Genomic DNA, 19,626 nt, shown 5'->3' with positions numbered 1-19,626 from the left:
ATTTATTTATTTTATTTATTTATTTTCGGCTGCGTTGGGTCTTTGTTGCTGCGCGTGGTCTTTAGTTGCGGTGAGCGAGGGCATCTCTTCATTGCGGTGTGCAGGCTTCTCACTGGTGGAGCGCGGGCTCTAGGCGCGTGGGCCTAGTTGTGGCTCGCGGGCTCTAGAGCGCAGGCTCAGTAGTTGTGGCACACGGGCTTAGTTGCTCCACGTCACGTGAGATCTTCCCGAACCAGGGTTCGAACCCGTGTCCCCTGCATTGGCAGGCGGATTCTTAACCACTCTGCCAACAGGGAAGCCCGGGACTCAATCTTGATTGGGCAGACATACTGTCAAAATATCACCCAAATACTTATAAATTGGCAATTTTTTTTTTTTTTTGGCCGCACTGCATGGCATGTGGGATCTTAGTTCCCTGACCAGGGATCAAACCTGTACTCCCTGCAGTGGAAGGGCAGAGTCTTGACCACTGGGCCACCAGGGAAGTCCCTACATTGGCAACTTTTTTTTTTTTTTCCAAGGGATACTTTTTTTAAAAAAATTTTATTTATTTATTTATTTACGGCTGTGTTGGGTCTTCGTTTCTGTGTGAGGGCTTTCTCTAGTTGTGGCAAGTGGGGGCCACTCTTCATCGCAGTGCACGGGCCTCTCATTATCGTGGCCTCTCCTGTTGCGGAGCACAGGCTCCAGACGCGCAGGCTCAGTAATTGTGGCTCACGGGCCTAGTTGCTCCGCGGCATGTGGGATCCTCCCAGACCAGGGCTCGAACCCATGTCCCCTGCATTGGCAGGCAGATTCTCAACCACTGCGCCACCAGGGAAGCCCTGGCAACTTTTGATGACTATTGAGGAGAGGTTTCCTGGGTGTGTGCAGCTAGGGTGGGGGGGTGAAATCCAGGCAGGTGGTGACTGAGTTGGGATTTTTAAATGACTAGGAATTAACTGGGTAACGAGAGGAGAGTAAAGTATTCCAGGCAGAGGAAACAGCATGTGCAAATGACCTGGGGCAGGAGACAACTGCATTAAGTACAAAAGAGTGAGGGAGACTGGCTAACTGTTCCCTAAACGCATTTCCTCTTATTTCTAGGAACTCAGTGAAATTACATTTCTCAGAATCTCTCATATTACATGTGGTCACATGACCCAGAGCAGGGCCAAGACACAGGCTAGAGGGAGCGTGGGTCCTTGAATGACTGCATGGGGAGGAATCTCCCCAGTGACCTGCACTGGACTTCGACATGAGTGAGTAATACACTTTTACTGGGTCAAACCACTGACATTTTGGAGATATTTTTTACAGCAGTTAGCCAACCCTGACTAAAGTCAGTGCAGCTAGAGAGGGGGAGCATGGAGTAAGGTGAGACTAGAGATGTGAGCAGGTAATAAACCATGCAGGGCCTCATTGCCACTCCCTGCTGGCTGGAATGGGGACTTGGTGGTGCGCCATCTTGATCGTGTAACGCTCTAAGGATGGCAAGACCACAGGGTAGAGAAGCCTGGGTCCCTAGATGACCACACCAAGCGCAACATCTGTACTGTTCCTGGACTGCTTCCACTGAGACTGTTACATAAGAGAGAAACCAACTTCTATCTTGTTTAAGCCTCTGTGATTTTGGGTCCCTACCAAGCTTATATTCCATTGAGATGGGGGAATACCTGGGAGAGGACCAGGTTGAGAGGATGCGTTTTGAGTTTGGGACACATCTTGGAGATCATCTTGTCTCATCAGCATCCTCTCCTCCCTGAGTCTCCCCTAATCTGAAGACAGTTCAGCTTTCTCTCTGCCCTCTCCTTCCACCCCACATCAGGACTATTCTTCCTTCTTTGCTTCTGCCTGTGGTCAGTAAGCACATCATGGCAGATATGGGTGCCTGGGAGGGAGAGAATGCCTGCGCAGAGAAGGAAAGTTCCGGTTTTTCTTTTATCTGGATACAAAACATGTGATGTCTACATAGTCACAGAATAACCAGAACAGCTGTGGGATTTTCAGTTCTTTCATGTTTCTGATAGCTGCGTCCCTACCCGACTGCCCCCACCGTGGGATGTTGGCATATTATTTTCCTTGTTACTCACGCTTTCACTGTGGCCCAATTCATTCAAGACTGTATGTGGTCACAGGCTCCCTCCTGGCCATTCAACCTTTGTTTTGCCAAGTGGCGTTTAGATCTTTGACTTTACGGCTTAAATTTCAGGGTTAGGTATATCCATTAGGAGTCAACTGGGTTGTAAGGAACAATAGAACTAAAACAAGAGTGGCTTCAGCAAACAGACATTTGTTTCTTCTTTCATGTAATAGGAATTCCAGAGGTATTTAAGACAGGGCTAGCTGGATGGCTTCACAGAATCTCCAGGCATCCATTTTTCAGTGGTGTGTTGGTAAACCAGCTCTCTGAATAAAAAAAAAAAAATCCAACTTGTAGTACTTTCCTATTTCCTCGGTGTAAATACCACTACAACAATTGATTTCAGGCTACCAGTGTGTCATCGTTGAATGTGGAGTTAGGAAGAGATGTACACAATGAGCTCTCGTGAGCTGGCACAAGCTGGGTTCAGCACACCCCTCACTTGCCACCTGTTCTCCTCCACATGAGACGGTTGCCTCATGATCCAATATGTCTGCTTGGTTCCAGCCATCACATTCCCATTCCTGCCAATAGGAAAGGATGCTCCCTCACCTTCAGGACATGTTCTGCAAGTCACACGTAACACTTCTCACATTTTACTGCCCATGTAGTTTTTCTTTCCCCTTGGACATCGTGTGCCCAGTTAAAATTGAGGATTCCGTTATTATGGAGGGAGGAGAGTGTGGGTCTCTGAGGGTAATCTCTACCATAGTTGCCGACGAGATTGGGCTATTCTGCTGCAGCCAGATGATTATTTACCCTCCATGTCGGGTTAGGGAAGGGGCCTCAGGATGCCCGACTCTCTTTTTCTGACACACAGAGAGAATGAGAGGTGTGTGAGTCAGGTTATTCCTGTTAAACTCCATCTTGGGGGAGTGTTTGGGACTCAGTTGATGCTTTCATTTCTGAGCCTTTGAGTTTTCCTAGTGGTGTGGTTTTAGCCTCTGATTCATTCATTCATTCATTCAACAAACACTTATTGAGCACATACTCTGTAACAGATACAGGTCTGGCTACCACGGAGCTCACAGTCTAATAGATGAGATAAATGTTAAATAATCACACCAATAAATATTTAATGACACAACGTGCTAAGTACTATAAAGCAGAACAGTGCTATGGGCAAATTCAACCAGGGGACTGAATTTATAACCGGGGTGGTCAGGAGATCTCTTTGAGAAAATTTGCGCGGTTTATTTTTAGTGGGGGAGGAACGTCATAATGATTCTCAGCTATTCCAAAGGGCAAGGGGTATTGCTGCAGCCTTGACCAGAGGACAGCTGGACTCTAGCTGGTGGCCAAGTGGTGGCTACAGTGTCATCTCTGAGACCCCGATAGACTAGGAGCTGCAGGAACCAGCTCCCTCCATCACCACCCAGGCAGGAAACGACTAACCTCTTCTTTACAGTGGAGGGAAATGGGAGGAGGGAGGTGGTAGGGCAGGATGTCTCAGGTGGGAAAGGAGCTGGTTCCATATAAGGGGCTTCTGAGCAAATGTGGACCCTTGGATAGACCAGGGCAAGGACCCCAGAACTACCACAGAGTCAGTAATGTACACATATGGATGCTGGGGGATTTGTTATTTTTTTTTTTTAACAATTAGGAGTTTGAGTTGCACTGTCCGGTATAATAGCCACTAGCCACAGGTGGGTGTATAAATTAAAATTAAAATTGATTAAAAGTAAATAAAATAAAAATTCAGTTCCTCAGTTACACTATCTCCATTTCAAGGGCTCAATAGCCACTTTTGTTGAATAATATTGTAGTGGACATTGCAGATATAGACAATTCCATCACCATAGAGAGTTCTCTTGGGCAGCGCTGGTCTAAGGCACAGGCTTTGGAATTGGGCAGACTTGAGTTGGCATCACATGTGGCTGTGTGACCTTGGGCAAGTCACTTGCCCTCTCTTTGCCTCACTTTTATCTTATGTACATGAGCACAAAGACACCTCCTTGGCATAGGACGTGAGGGGGCCCATGAGAGAATGGGAATGGGGCTCCAGCTCTAGGGAGGGAGCAACGGGGCAGTGGAATGACTGGAAACAGGGATTTCAGAGCCAGGGAGCCTGGCTTGGAGACCAGCCCCACCATGGTATGACCCTGGGGCAAGTCACTTAGCCTCTCTGAGACTCACCTTCTTTGTCTGTAAAGTGGGGGTAGTTCTCCTTTCCTCAGTGGGTGCAGTGAGGATGAGATAACATACGAATCACATAAGGAATCGAGTGCAATGGCTGGCATGTGGACAGCCCTCAACAGACAAGATTTGAACTCAGGTCTGCTACTATTATTGCTAATCGTAATGATATGGTAGGTGCCTTTATGTTGACATGGTAGTGTGTCGCAGAAGCACTGAATGTTCCTCAAATGTTAGACATATCTGCACAGGAGTTTCATTCATACTCGTTTCAAGCAGGTGAGTCTCAGAGCGGGTAAGTGACTTGCGTAGGGTCAGTGAGCACCCTTTGCCTGCCATCTGTCAGGATTCTCCAGTGAAAGAAAGTGTTTGACCTCATTTACAAATGTACCATGGATTTCTGGGGGTTGAGCCCACTTCCCCCCACTTCTCTGCATTTGGAAGGTTTTTTTTCTCTTTGAAAAGGAGCAAAAATAAGCTGCATGTGTAGAAGACATATTTTGGGGTGTCTGCCCAGCTTACAAGGCAAAACCTCCCTGCTTTTTACTGAGCACTGAGCCCTCACAAACGGGGCTGAGCCCCTGGACCTCTGATTGTACAAAACATCTCTGCTCCCCACCGCAGCCACAGTGATGGGACCAAGGTTGACAACTGTCCCAAGTAAGGTAATCAGATACCTTTTCCAGAGGTGTCAGAGATAAGGCAAAGGGATGCTGGCTAAGTTGGGCAGTCCCTTTGAACAGGGGTGTTGGGGATTTGCAAGCTATGGGATGGTGCCTTTCTCCACATGGATGGAGAAGCATCGACTGCCCATCTGCAGAGCGAGACAGAGAACTGTGAATTCCATGTTCCTGGAGAAAAGGATTACAAGGGCTGAGGGGTGGGAGGCTGGGAGAGGCAGCAAGCAACTACCCTGGTTCCAGTAGCTTTCCTGCTTTCTGACCATGCTCTCCTGCCATTTGTGGTAGATTGCAAGAACGGCCACAGATTCTTCCCCTCCCATCAAAAGGTGAGGTCATGTCCCCACCTATTGAATCTGAGCTGGTCGTGTGACTTGCTTTGGGCAATAGAATGTGACAGAAGTGATAATTTGCCAGTTCTTAACCTTGGCCCTAAGAGGCATTGCATCTTCTGCCCTCACTCTTGGAATCCTGCCTCTGTCATGAGCATGCTTGTGTCTGCTTGCTAGAGAATGAGAGATGACGTGGAAGAGTCAGTTACATGGCCAGTTACCACAGCTGAGGCTATCCTAGTCCAGACAGCCCCTAGGCAACCTGCCAACCAACCGTAGATGCATAAGTGAGCCCAGCAGAGACCAGAAGAGCTGCCCAGCTGTGCCCAACCCACATCAATAACCCATAGAATTGTATGCTAAATAAATCGCTGTTGTTTCAAGCCACTAAGTTTTGGCGGGTAGTTTGTTACATAGCAAGTGCTAACTGACTGATACACCCTTGGATTCCTGGAACTCTTCCTGGATCCTTATATTAAATCTTCCTTGTGTTTTTTCTTGAGCTACTTCAGTGAGCTTCTTTTGGTTGCAGCACAAGAGTTTTAAGAAATCTAGACTGATTATGTGCTCCAAGGGATTTGGTGAGATGGGGAGATGGATGGCAGCTGGCAAGAGGAGACAAAAGCAGTCCCTGGGGCTCTCAACAAGATGGGAACATCCCACAGAAAAATGACCAGAAAACCTGGAGGGAGGAGGTCTCAAATGGAGCTCCCAGGGCCTTCATCTTGTCCCTAGTCCCAGGATTCTCCCCTCCCCACACTCCTTCTTGGTATCACCTGTTGGGCTGATAGATGCCCACACTTCAGATGCACATTTGTACTCCTTTTTTTCCCTTTGCCACCCCACATATCCTGTCTTCTAATAGCAAAGAGTAGGGTTTTTTTGGGTTTTTTTTTGGCCATGCCATGAAGCTTGTGTGATCTTAGTTCCCCAACCAGGGATCTAACCTGGGCCCTCAGCAGTGAGAGCACAGAGTACTAACCACTGGACTGCCAGTGAGTTCCTGGTAATGCTTGTATTATTAAAAATGGTACTATAACTTCTGCCCTCTCTTGTAGCTGTGTTTACGAGATTTCATGTTTTTGTGATTTATCTAAATTTGTTCCATTACTATGTAGTATTTCACTGTGGAACCCATTGTATGAAAATACAATGAATTTGACTGGAAAACAATTTGGGAGCAGTGATAAAAGCTGAAGATATACATATTCTATAACTGTGAAGTTCCACTACTAATTATATACTGAACAGAAATATACACGTGTTCCACAAAATGTATATTTTGAAACTGGACATTGTAAAATAGCTGTTAGTATTTTTGAGCACCACATAAAAATTCATGATTAAGATCTGCTTGTAATATCTCCTTTTGTCTAGATTCATTTATTTGTTTTTTAATTTTTATTCAATTTACTTAAACTGGAAAAAAACCCACCAAAGTGGTTCACCCATTTCTTCTTTGTCAGCCACACCTACAATGAAGAGAGAGAGAGAAATATTAATAATAACAAAGACAATCATAATAATACATGTGGCTGACATTCATTGAAGGCTCACCATGTGCCAGGCATTATTTACAGTTCTTTACTCCCACCATCTTACGTAATCCACACACCTACACTTTGAGGCAGGTATTATGTTACCGTTATCCTTGTTTTACCGATGGGCCACAGAGCAGTTAAACGAGTCACCCAGAGTCCCACAGGCTAGCCTATGGCAGAGCTGGGATGAACCTAAGGGACCTGGCTTCAGGGTCCATGACCTTCACTGCAAACCACGGGGATCTCTCTTGACCCTTGATGGGTATCGTAGACGTGTGTGTAGGGTGCCTCCCAACCCAGACCCCTCTTTTCTGAAGATTGCCCCTCTCCACCGGGAGAGTCAACACAGCCATGCTTGTCCCCATGACCTCATCTCCAAGGTCACAGCTGATTGGACAAGGCTGGTTCTTTCTGGATGATGTCAGCATTGGTCTGCCATAATAGGTCTTGGCCAAGATGGTGGGGAGGAGAAGAAGTGACCCCTCCTGCCCCTCATGGAGGGAGGGATTCCACGTGGTCTGGGTGAGGATTTTTCACACCAGCCTGATTTCTCACCTTTCCCCTCTAAGAACATGACTTTGGAGTTAGACCTGGGTTTGATTCAGGGTCAGCTCTTTGTCAGCGGCATGTCCTTTGGAAAAGTTGATGGATTTCTCTGAGATTTAGTTCTACGCATGTGGAAAGTGAGGGCAAGAACAGCACCCATCCTGAGAGCCGTGACTTGAGGGCTCCTGGCACTTACTGAGGGCCCAGGAAATTGGAGCCACAGGGACGAAGACGATGTGGGTGATTCAGCAGCAGCCTGGCCCTCCCCCACCCCTAGAAGGTTCCACACGGCACTCATGGACAGGATACCTGGCCCCAGTCCCTCCCAGCTGGTCCACAGGGCCTTTCCAAACCATTTCAGCATTCAGATTTCTCTTCCTCAGTACGTCAGCTACGAAGGCTTGTATCGTTAATGACGGAAAAGAGGCAGTGTAGGTTAGGGGCTAGAACTAAGAGTGAGGCAGTGTTCTGGGTTCGAATCCCTCTTCAACTGTGCGGTCTGGGGCCAGTCTCTTCTCTCTCAGCCTTAGTTTCGTCTTCGACAAAAACGAGCTCTTCATCCCTACCCCATTCCCCACCCCCGCCAAGCTCTTGTGGAGATGAAATAGAATAATGTTTAGCAAGCACATCCATGGTAAGATATTATAGTATTATAATAATAGATAACACATCTAGGATGAAAATGTAAGTCAGATGTAAGACAGATCCCATCCCTCCTCTGCCCCAAATCCTCCATGGCTCCCATCTCACTCAGAACAAAAGCCAAGTCCTTGCATGGCCCGCAAGACCTTAAGCTGTCTGGTGCCCCCCTCCCCCAATGACCCCTGTTTCCTTCTCTGATCCCACGTCCTACTTCTCTCCCCATTTTTCACGCCACTCTAGCCACACTGGCCTCCTTGCTATTCCTTGAACATGCCAGGCAAGTCCCACCTCAGGGCCTTTGCATTTGCTGTTCCTTCTGCCAGCTATGCCCTTCCCCCAGATCCACTGGCTCCCTCCCTCCTTTCCTTTGCTTTATGTCTTTGCTCAGATGTCACTTTCTCAGGGAGGCGTTCGCTAACTTAGTTAAAGGTGCCCCATCCCCACACTCCCTGTGCCCTTTCCTGGCCTTACTCCTCTCCTTAGCTCTCATACTATCTACGTATGTACTATCTATCAACATACTATCTATGTTTTACTTGGTCATCATGTGTATTGTATCTCCGACTAGGATGCAAGTTCATGAGGGCAAGGACTTTCCACTGTTTATTCCCACGGTATCAGTGCCTGGCACATAGTAGGTACTCAACAGTTATGTGTGGAAGGGATGAATATAACACTGACCATATCCCAGGCCCTGCTTTAAAGGCTTTTTTTTTTTTTTGGCCACACTGTGCATCTTGTGGGATCTTAGTTCCCTGACCAGGGATTGAACCCAGGCCACCTGCAGTGGAAGCATGGAGCCCTAACCACTGGACCACCAGGGAATTCCCAAAAGGCTTTAGAAATATTACCTCGTTTAATCCAAATGACAGCCCTGTGAGGCAGGTGCTATTAATACCACCCCCATTTTGCAGATGGGCAAACTGAGGCACAGAGAGGGGAAGTGACTTGCCATGGCCTCACTGTGGGTAAGTGATGGAGCTGGGATTTGAACCCAGCTCCAGAGCCCTCTCCTGTCTCTCTGTTCCCCTGGGGCCACTTTGGGAACTGACGAGTTGGATGGGCACATCAGGGGTCAATGTCATCCTCTCCAAATGAGCTTTAAGCTCCTTGGGATGAGGCAGTTGGTTTGACTTCAGTCTTGCTGCAGAGTGAGCTCTGCGCCTTGTGGGGGCTGAGTGGATGGGAAGGAGGGAAGGCAGGTACCTTAGCTTCCAGATTATGGTGAAGACCGTGCTTCCGACCAGTACCACAGGTGCGGCCACAATGAGGGCAAAGGCAGAGCTTCCTGACAGGGAGAGGGTAGGGTTCGGCTTGATGGGCACAGGGTCTGTGGGATCCACGATGTCTTCTGGGAACCAAGAAGGGGAGAGACTGGAGGAGACACCCTCCCTCCACACCCCCCACTCCCACCATTCCACCTCCTCCCCATCCTCCGGGTCTCCACCCCAGCCTCATCCCCGCTCTCCTGTCCCAGTTGCTCCCCGACCCATCTTCCCACCACACAGAAGCCAGAGGGGTCTTTTTAAAGGTCACACTTGACCCTGTTCCTCCCCTGCTCAGAACCTTGCCGTGGCTACCCAGGACTTCACCTTGGCCTTCGAGGCCCTGCCACCTGGCCAGTCTCTTCTCTCTCCACCCTCTACCTTTATAACCAAGCCCTGTTGGAGTCTACTTAATTTTCTAAGCTCACTCCCATCTGTCTCCTACTTCCAGGCCTTTGTCTGTGCCCCTGGAATGCCATTTATGCCATTTTCTCTCCCTTGGCCTGGACAATTCCTATGTATCCTAGTACCAGCTCAGATGTCCCCTCTTCCAGGAAGCCCACCCTGATCCCCTTGCTGGGTCAGGCACCTCCTTGGGTCTCACAGCCCTCTGAGCTCCCCCACCCCAGCCCTGCCCACTCTGGTCATTACTGTTTGTGGAAAGGTCTGTCCCTTACTGGACTGGGAGTCCTGTGAGGGCAGGGCCAGGACTGTCTCTGTCCTGAGATGCCCTCAGCACTGCCCAGCATGGACCAGTCACATAATAGGTGCTCAATAAACATTTCCTGAACAGTTGATGAGTGAGGAAAGGGGGTCTTGAAAGTATTGTCATTCTCAATGAATGTGTCAGGGTCAACAGGTGCTCCAAGATTTACATTTTTTACCTTTTTTTTCTCCCAGGAAATCACCTCAAAACCAAATCCTGAAGCTCCCACTGAACCCTGGCTGGGGAGAGAGGCAGATCTCAGGAACGTAGCCAAGCCAGGCTTTCCATTATCCCTGCCCTTTCCATGCCCTGGACCTTTGCTCATGTGATCCCCGCTGCCTACATGCCTCCCTGCTTCTCCACTGGCAGCTTCTCTGTATCTTTCCAGCTCACGCCATGAACAGAAATACTAAAAATAATATGCATGATAACTGCTGCTATTTTTAAAGCACCTGCTAACTGGTGTTCTGCTAGCCTCACACATATACCATTTCAGTTCCTTATAGCAATCTTGCAGAGGTCTACACGATCACTCTGATTATACACAGGCGGAAACTGAGGCTCAGAGAAGGGACGTCACTTGTCCTAAGTCACCCAGCCAAGAAGGCACAGGGACAGGAATTGAGCCCCCTTTTGACGGGCTCCCAAACCACTTTTCTTATCCCAGTAACTGGCTGTTCTTGTTACTGCCGCCTGAGCCTCCGTACACGCTATTGCATACAGTAACAGGCACAAAATTAATAATAATATGGATAATACTAATCATAACAATGATACTAGTTCATGTTTATTGAGCACTCACTAGTGTTCCGTAGTGCTAGGCACTCTTATTTTAAGCTGTTCACCTGCTTATCTCATCGAATGCTCACAGCTACACTTTGGGGTGGGCACTATTATTTCCCCAATTTTATAGATGAGGAAACTGAGGGACAGAGAAGTCAAGGCACTGGTCCAAAGTCACACAGCCAGGAAGTGGTGGAGCCAAAATTCAAATTCCAAAGCCCGTGCTTGGAACCACTCATTATATTATCACCTTAATTTTTCCTCCAGCATATGCTGAGACTCAGAGGTGAAGAGGCTTCCCAAATTTACACAGCCAGCAAATGGTTGGAGCCAGGACCCAGGCAGCTGGCTCCAGATCCTGCCCTGAGCTTTCATTAGAGTTTATGTCTTTGGCCTGCAGCCTCTCATCTGTAAAATGGGCTAATAATCCCCACTCTGCCAGGAGGATGAAAGAATGAGATACCATCTTGGCTATAAAGGGTATCAGAGGGGACTGAGCATAGAATGTAGCTCAGTGGAATCAGGAAAGCTGGCCACTGACCAGCAAGGGTACAGGGTCCGGGGTGACGGTGGGGTACTCACGTGGCAGCATGATAGTCACAGGCTGGGAGAAATACATTCCCTGGCTATTCTCGGCCAAGCATACATAGATGCCCAGATCCTCCAAGGACAACCTCTGGATAATCAGCCTCTCCCCGATCCCGCGAGGGTGCCCATTGAAGGTCCATCGTAGCACAGGTTCAGGTTCGATGGAAGCCACCCACTGCAGGATCACTGAGTAGTTGAGTTCACTCCGGAGGATACCTTGTGTGTTTTCTGGGAATGTCAGCAGCCAGCACCCCGTCAGAGTTGGCTGTGCAAACAGGGAGCAAGGTCACATGGGTGGAGACCACTCAGAGAGGCTGAGCACTTCTTCTGTTCACCACAGAGGCATTCATTCATTAATTCATCCACTCATTCATTCACCAACGAATGTGTTTGGAGTGCCTGGTCTGTGCCCAGATGCTGGATGTAGCAGAGCTGTTGGTGCCCTCACCCTCAGCCCTTCCAACTGCCAACACTGCATCTGTTGCTTCAGGGCTTTTGCTGGCTGCCAGAGCCTGCTCTGACCATGGAGGCAACAGGCCAGAGTGCTGGAGGGTGGGCACACTGGCGGGGGCAGCCTTCCACAGTGACTGACGCGGGCTGGTATATAAATACCCCAGCTCCCCTGCCCTCAGCTGGGCCAGGATAAAAGCCAAGGAGCTAGGAGGAGCAGTTGGATTCTGGATCATTTTGCAGGCAGAGCCCATAGGACTTGCCGATGGATTGGATGTGGGTGGGAGAGAGAGGGGGGTCAAGGGGACCTCCAAGGCTTGGGGCCTCAGCTACTGGCTGCTGGCAGGGCTCCTTACAGAGAACATATATAATCCTCACCATAGTTCTCTTTTCGTGTTGTTTTTTTTCTTTTTTATTCAGGTGAAAGACTCTGACGGGGTGCTTAGGGCCAGGCCTCATGGTCAGAGAGAGAGGCATAGCTGGGATTTGAATGTGATGTCGTGGTGAGTGCTGGGGACCACCACACGGAGCTGATTTCCAATTTCCGTGCAACATGAAAAGTGAAAAAAACTTCAGTCCAACCAGAGAGCTCACAGAAGGCTTCCTGGAGGAGGTGGTGCCTGAGCTAAGCCTTGCGGGAGGAGAAAGAGCCCACCAGGTGTGGAAACAAGAATCGGTGTAACAGCCACCTAGACTGGGCTCTTACTATGAGCCAAGCACCATTCTAAGCACATGTTAACTACAGCTTGTTATCTTACTGGCTTGTTATATTGCGAATGAGACCCATGCGTGGGTGAAATCGTTTAGTAGGGTGTAACCAGCATTTAAAACATGAAATGAAATATAATAGAAAATATCAGAATGCATTACTCATAGCAATAATTGTTATTTTATGACACTTGTCTTTCAGTGACTGGTGGTGTGTGGATATACGGACATACTGGGTCATGATATGAAATGCAATTCTTACTGTGGGTCATGATTTTAAAACCTCAGAAGCCACTGGATTTACTCATTTAATCCTCACAACAACCCTATGAGGTAGGTCTTATTGTTATCCCCCTTTTAATGGGAAAACGAAAGCTCAAAGAGGTCAAGTCCCCTGAAAAACTCATAGCGAGCATTTGCTTACTCTGTGCCAGGCACTGTTCTAGGTGTTTGGCGTGGATTACCTTATTTGCTCCTCACAGCACTCCTACGAGGGAGGGTCTACAGTGACTCCATTTACAGAGGAGGACGCTGAAACACACAAATGGGAAGTCACTTTGCAGAGGCACGTGGCTAGTAAGTGAAGGAGCAGGGATTTGAATGCAGGCGGTTCTGGTTTCAGAGACTGCACAAGCTCCAGGCAGAGAACAGCACAGGCAAAGGTGTGCAGGTGGGCTTTTCGAAGAAGAACTGGCCTTCACATCACAGATATGTAGACTGATGGACCTCAGCAGCCCTTACATGTCCTGGTGGAGGTAAAAAAAACCCCGGTGCAGAAGCGGAGTTCCTAGCCGCCTCTCTCCACCTTTCTTGTACCTTAGAGATGTTGCAGGGCTAGAGAGGCAGCGTGGAAGGAGATAAGCTCCAGGATCACAGAGAGTGGTGCAAATCCTAGCTTGGCCCTTTGCTTCTACGTGACCACAGGCTGTTGACGTCACCTCTCCAAGCCTCAGTCTCCCCACTTGTGCAAGGGGCGTGGTGCTTAGAGCATCTTGTTTCTCAGGCTGTTGTGAAATCCCCCAGTGTTTGGTCCATAGTGAGGGCTCAGTAACTTGGAGCCACTCACTCATGCTTCCCGTGTTTATGCTGGCTGGTCTCTCTGCAGGAGCGCTTGCCCCAACTCTTCACCTGGCACACCCCTGCTCAGGCTTCAGGTCCCAGCTCAGATATCCCCGCCTCTGGGATCTCCCTCCATCTTTTCTGCCCTTCTTCCTTTAGTCACAGAATCCTACATTTTTATCTAGGTATATGGTTGCCCAGGATAAAGACTACATTTTCAGCTTCTCTTATAGCTAAGTATGACCATGTGACTAGTTCCCAGCCAATGGGATGTGAGCAACCTCTGTGTTGGGCCGTAAAAGGCAGGCATCCTCACTCCCCTTCGCCTCTCCTGTTATGTTGGTTGGAATGCAGATGTGATGGGAGCTGTCTTGGGTCCCACAGGCAGGACAGAACCTAGTGAGGACAGAACAATTAGAAGGAGCCTGGGTCCTGCCATCCTGAAGCCACCACATCATCCCTACACCGTTCATGCCAGACTACTATGTGAGAGAGAGAAACTTCTATCTTATTTAAGACACTGTTATTTTGGGTCTTTTTTTTTTTTAAAGGTGAGCTTTTTTTTTTTTTTAAATTAATTAATTTATTTTTGGCTGTGTTGGGTCTTCGTTTCTGTGCGAGGGCTTTCTCTAGTTGCGGCGAGCGGGGGCCACTCTTCATTGCGGTGCGCGGGCCTCTCACTGTCGTGGCCTCTCTTGTTGCGGAGCACAGGCTCCAGACGCGCAGGCTCAGTAGTTGTGGCTCACGGGCCCGGTTGCTCCGCGGCATGTGGGATCTTCCCAGACCAGGGCTCGAACCCGTGTCCCCTGCATCGGCAGGCAGATTCTCAACCACTGCACCACCAGGGAAGCCCTATTTTGGGTCTTTATTAGCACACCAGAATCTGAATCTTAACTATTATAGTCTCTGTTATGGACTGAATTGTGTTCTTCCCCTCCCCCGCCCCCCCACTCCAAATTCATATGTTGAAGTGCTAACCCCCAGTACCTCAGAATGTGACTGTATTTGGTGATAGGGCCTTTAATGGGGCGGTGAGGGTGGGCCCTAATACAATCTGACTGATGTCCTTATAAGAAGAGAGACTAGGACACACAGGGAGACACCAGGGGTGCACACAAAGAAGAAAGGTCATGTGAGGACATAGTGAGAAGGCAACCATCTGCAAGCCAAGGAGAGAGGCCTCAGAAGAAACCACACCCGCCCACACCTTGATCTTGGACTTCCAGCCTCCAGAACTGTGAGAAATAAATTTCTGTTTTTTTTATAAATTTATTTAGTTATTTTTATTTTTGGCTGCGTTGGGTCTTTGTTGCTGCGCATGGGCTTTTCTCTAGTTGTGGCGAGCGGGGGGCCACTCCTTGTGGCGGTGCACGGGCTTCTCATTGGGTGGCTTCTCTTGTTGCAGAGCACGGGCTCTAGGCGCGCGGGCTTCAGTGGTTGTGGCACTTGGGCTCAGTGTAGTTGTGGCTCACGGGCTTAGTTGCTCCGCGGCATGTGGGATCTTCCCAGACCAGGGCTCGAACCTGTGTCCCCTGCATTGGCAGGCAGATTCTTAACCACTGCGCCACCAGGGAAGCCCCTAAATTTCTGTTTTTTAAGCCTCCCAGCATGTGGTATTTTGGTGTGGCAGCCCTAGTAGATTAATACCTCTCTAAACTACCTTCTAAGGACGATGTGTCTGGTTAACCTCAGGGCTTGGTTTTTCTGCTTCAGGTGTGAAAGTGCAAGTCCGGAGCTGAATAGCTCATAAAAACAGAGGTGAGTTCTGAAGGCTTCCACCAGAGACCCTTGTCCTTCCCCAAGTGATAACGAACAAATATTTAATGAATATCTGTTGGAAAGTGTGATAGATGACAAAAAAATAGCCAGGAGACTTTGCAACTTTTCTCACCAAGAGGCGGAGCCTATTTCCCTCCTGTTGGAGCAAAGCCGGTCATGTGACTCGCTTTGGCCAATAAAACATGGCAGAAGCGATGGCTTGCGCGTTCTGAGCCTGGGCCTCGGGAAGCTTCTGCTCTTGTTTCTCATCCTTTGCTGAGCGAACAAGCCCAGGCTCTCCTGCTGGAGGATGAGAAGCCTCGTGGCCCAATTACCCCCACTGCCCCAGCTGCCAGCCAGGCCACTGCCAGACATGGGAAGGAGGCCATCCTGGACCAGTGCCTAGGCACTCCCTCCCCAGCTGGCTGCAGAAACATGAGTGAGCCCGACTAAAATTAGCTGAGACCAAAAGAAGTGTTCAGCAGAATCCTGAGCTAAAAATACGGTTGCTATTTTAAGTTCTGCGGTGGTTTGCTAGGGAGGATTGGTGACAGAACGGGTCCCGATGGGCCCTGCTGACTGAGAACCGGATCCCTCCCGCCACGGGGCCCCGCTCACCGTTGACCTGTATCTGCTCCGTCGCACTCCTGCGTCCCCTGCTGGTTTCCAGCACCGCGGTGTAGCTGCCTGCATCTTGAGATGTCACATTTCTGATGACCAGGCAGCCTTGGGTATCCAGCGTCTCCCGGCCAGTGGGGCCGGACCCTGGGAGGCCCTCAGGGGAGGAGCTCATGGCTTCTGCCTGGGCCTCGTGCCCTCGGAACCAAGAAGTGGAGAGAACCCCATCGAGGCTTCTGGGGACTGGCAGGTGGGCATCGGCTCCTTCTGTCAAGGGGTCCAGAGAGGCAGAGGAGGGCAGCTCCGAGGAGGCAGAGCAGGTGAAGAATGCGAGCAGGCTGCTTTGGAGCGGGTGGGAGGGAGAAGAGAGAGCAGGGGAGCAATGGGATCAAAGGCAGGATGCTGGCCCCGCAAGTAACCCTTCCTGTGCTGGTGAGAATGAGTGCCGTCGAGAGCTGATGATGGCAACGGTGATAATAATAATAAAGAAATAAAAAGGAACATTCCTTAAGAACCTCCTACAAGCCAGACACTGTCTAAAGTGTTGAGCAGATATTATCTTACTTATTCCTACATCAGCCCCACAAGGCACTTATTATGCTGGGTGCCACGCAGATTCGCCCTCCATCTTGCTCTGCTCTGCTCCCCAAAAGGCTGACTTCTCTGAGCTGCATCCCTGGGGATCCCTCGCCTTTTGTTTCTGGTTGGCTTCTGCCAATGGGAGCATTGGTGGAAGACAGGAGGGCAGAAGGGAGTGACCTTGAGGTAACTGGTCCCACAGCTCCCTCCCTGCTGCATCAGCATTGGTTCAATAGGTCCCTCTATTAGAGATCCTATTGGGTGACCCTCTCCATATACCACTCTTTTGGGGTTTTGGGGTCTGCTCTTCCTTTTACAGCTTCTAGCCCAGGGGAGGTTACAGCTTCCTGCTGTTGCTAGCCCCTGGGTGCTGCAAAATCCCATGTCAGTTTACCTATACCCTGCCTAGTCCCCCTATTAAACTCTCCTCATTACTCCTTTTGAGTGGACCATCTGTGTCTTGCCTCAACTCTGACTGATACAGCTATTATACCCCTATCAGAGATGAGGAAATGGAGGTACAGAGAATTTAAGATGTTTTTCCAGAATTTCATAAGTGATAAACATTTGAGTTGTGATCCACGCCCAGGCAGCTGAAATTCTTAGCCACTAAACGATACTGTCCAGTGTATCCCCCATCCCTGTTTCTCTCATTTCCCCTAATTTTCCATATTGCATAAAGCATGGGTCAAACCCTTGGAGTCTGGCTCCAGACCCTAGGCACTTGCCCAACCCATTCTTCTGCCTCTCACTAGAATGGTGACTATTGCAGTAAGAACATCAACTCCAGTCATAAAAGACTGAAAATTTTGACGTAATGATTAAAAGAAACTTTTGCAAAGTTAAAAAACAACAACAACCCACCACCCACAAAGTCAAAAGGACAATGACATACTACGAAAAATAATCTGCAACTGATATCACAGATGAAGAGCCCATTTCACTACTATATATAGAGCTCCTAGGTATCAAGAAGAAAAGTATGGCCAACCTAACAGAAAAATGTACAAAAGATATAGGTTGGAGGTTCTTAGAAAAGAAAATTCAAATGTCTCTTGACGTAGGGCAAATGTTCAGTTGTACTCATAGTAAGAGAAATGCAAATTAAACAAACCAAGATAAAACTTTTCATCTGTCAGGTTGGCAGAAATCCAAAAGTTTCATGATGTGTGTTGAGGCTGAGGGCAAAAGGAAACACAGGGCTGGTGCAACCCCATGTGGAGGGCAGTCTGGCAAAGTCTTTCAAGATGAAAAAATCCCCATAACCATTGACCCTGTAATTAAACATCAGGGAATGTATTCTATAGATACACTTTCCCAGTATGAAATGACTAAGGTACAGGGTTATTTGCCACACTTTGCTTATAATGGCAAAAGATTGAAAATACCCAACTGCCCATTCATAAGGAACTGATTAAGTAAATTATGGTCCATTCACACAATGGAACAATACAGCTCTACTAAAGGATGAGGAAGAACTCAGAGAAAGATCACCAAGGTAAGTAGTTAAGATACAAATGCAAGCTGCTGAACAGTTTATATGGTGTGCTATCTTCGGTGTAAAAATGGGAGAAAAATAAATATGTATTTGCATTTTTTGTAAACATGAAGAATCTCTGGAAGGATATATAAAAATAGTGGTTATCTGTATGCGGGAGGTGGGGAGGGAGGGCACGTGGGGAACTGGGTGGGTGGGGGAGGACAGAGACTTCACTCAAGGCCTTTTTATATATCATTGAGACTAGAACCATGGGAATGTATAACCCATTCAAAAATTAAGTAAAAATCTGAATAAATGAAATAAGAGCGTATAAACTAGGTTCTTCATTGTTTTGCACACACAAACGCACACACCCCAGATTGCAGGCTGCAGAACTGAATTGCCAGCATGCATGTCCCAAAACTTAACTAGCTCTGGTGACTTTGGGAAAGTTACTTAACCTCTCTGAGCCTCAGTTTCCTTATCTATAAAATGAGAATAATAATGTCTCTGATGATTCTCAGTAGGGATGATCCCCCCCAACCCCAGTCCACCCCCCCGCCAGGGGACATTGACAATGTCTGGAAATCTTTTTGGTTGTCACGACTTGGGAGGGTGTGCTGTTGGCATCTGGTGGGTAGAGGCCACGGACACTGCTAAACATCCTACAGTGTACAGGACGGGCCCGCACAACGAGGCATCATCGGGTCCAAAATGTCAGTAGTGCCGATGTTCAGAAGCCCTGATCTAGTGCTTGTGAAGTGCTTAGACTAGTGCAGTAACAAAGTGACTGCCAGATAAATGCTGGACGTTAATTATAATTATCATCATTATTATCATCCTTGCCTCCACACTTGCAAGTACTGGGTGTACCGTAAATGTGCCTTTTAAGATAAAAAACACATAATAAGTTGTTACATCTTAAGGATCAGAAATACCCACTTACAGAACAAATGTTAAAACCTCAGCTCTCTTCTGGGTAAATGAAGGAGAAGTCGTGGCCAGAGAGAACATCTTCCAGGGCAGGCGGCATCATCAGCTACAAACGTGCTGTGCCCAGGGAGGGTGTGCGTGTGTGTGTGTGGTCTTAGAAGGCAGCTTCCAGTGATCAGCTGACACCGCATGCTGACTTAGTGCTGAGGACTGTGCCAGACTCTCCCAACCGTTATCCCACTGATCCCTCTCAACAACTCAGAAGTTGGCGCTAGTCTATTTTCCAGGCAGGGAAACTGAGGCACAGCAAGCATGAGTCTCAGAGCCAAGGTCATAAGTGGAGAGTTAGGAGTCATCTCACCACAGGGTCTTCTGGCAGGCTCACTGCCCACCTCCCACCTCCACTGATTTTTCTCTCTGAGTCGGCAGCTGGTGTGACCTTGCTCATAAACCTTCCATGGCTCCCCAGTGCCCTCAGGACATAGTGCAGACTCCTTCACCTGTCACTCTTGCCACATCTCTGCGCTCCTTTTTCCACTCTTCCCTCATTCTCTGCATCAGTCCGACTGAACGCCGTGCAGTTGCTCTAGCCTCCAGGCCCCTGCCTGTGCTGTTCTCCCTACCTAGAATGCTGTTCCGCACCAACTCTTTATCAAGCTGTGATTCAAGTTTTGGCTCAGGCATCCCGCCTTCTGAAATC

The 19,626-nt window shown here is 48.5% G+C and overlaps 1 protein-coding gene and 1 long non-coding RNA gene across 5 annotated transcripts; one reads left to right on the top strand and one right to left on the bottom strand.

Moving 5' to 3' along the window:
- Positions 1-1,404: 1,404 nt before the first annotated feature.
- IGSF23 (immunoglobulin superfamily member 23) lies at positions 1,405-19,065 on the bottom strand. 4 transcript variants are annotated; one of them, XM_082368554.1, is made up of 5 exons: positions 15,935-18,184; positions 11,336-11,606; positions 9,206-9,350; positions 6,685-6,742; positions 2,319-2,388 (listed from the first exon to the last, which is right to left on the bottom strand). In XM_082368554.1, exons 1-4 carry the CDS (start codon positions 16,007-16,009, stop codon positions 6,733-6,735), a joined length of 501 nt encoding a protein of 166 aa, XP_082224680.1. In that variant the 5' UTR covers positions 16,010-18,184; the 3' UTR covers positions 2,319-2,388; positions 6,685-6,732. The 4 variants fall into 4 exon arrangements, with proteins under 4 accessions (XP_082224682.1, XP_082224681.1, XP_082224679.1 ...); XM_082368556.1 differs by having other exon boundaries at positions 1,405-6,742; positions 9,206-9,287; positions 15,935-19,065; XM_082368555.1 differs by having other exon boundaries at positions 1,405-6,742; positions 9,206-9,329; positions 15,935-19,064.
- On the top strand, positions 12,970-14,818 carry LOC309617025. The gene is made up of 2 exons (XR_014237729.1): positions 12,970-14,109; positions 14,633-14,818. It is a non-coding gene; the product is annotated as an uncharacterized lncRNA (long non-coding RNA).
- Positions 19,066-19,626: the final 561 nt, after the last annotated feature.

The sequence above is a fragment of the Balaenoptera borealis genome, assembly GCF_965194805.1.
Source record: "Balaenoptera borealis genome assembly, chromosome: 19".
Lineage (NCBI taxonomy): Eukaryota > Metazoa > Chordata > Mammalia > Artiodactyla > Balaenopteridae > Balaenoptera > Balaenoptera borealis.
This window is presented reverse-complemented; position numbering and strand designations above follow the sequence as displayed.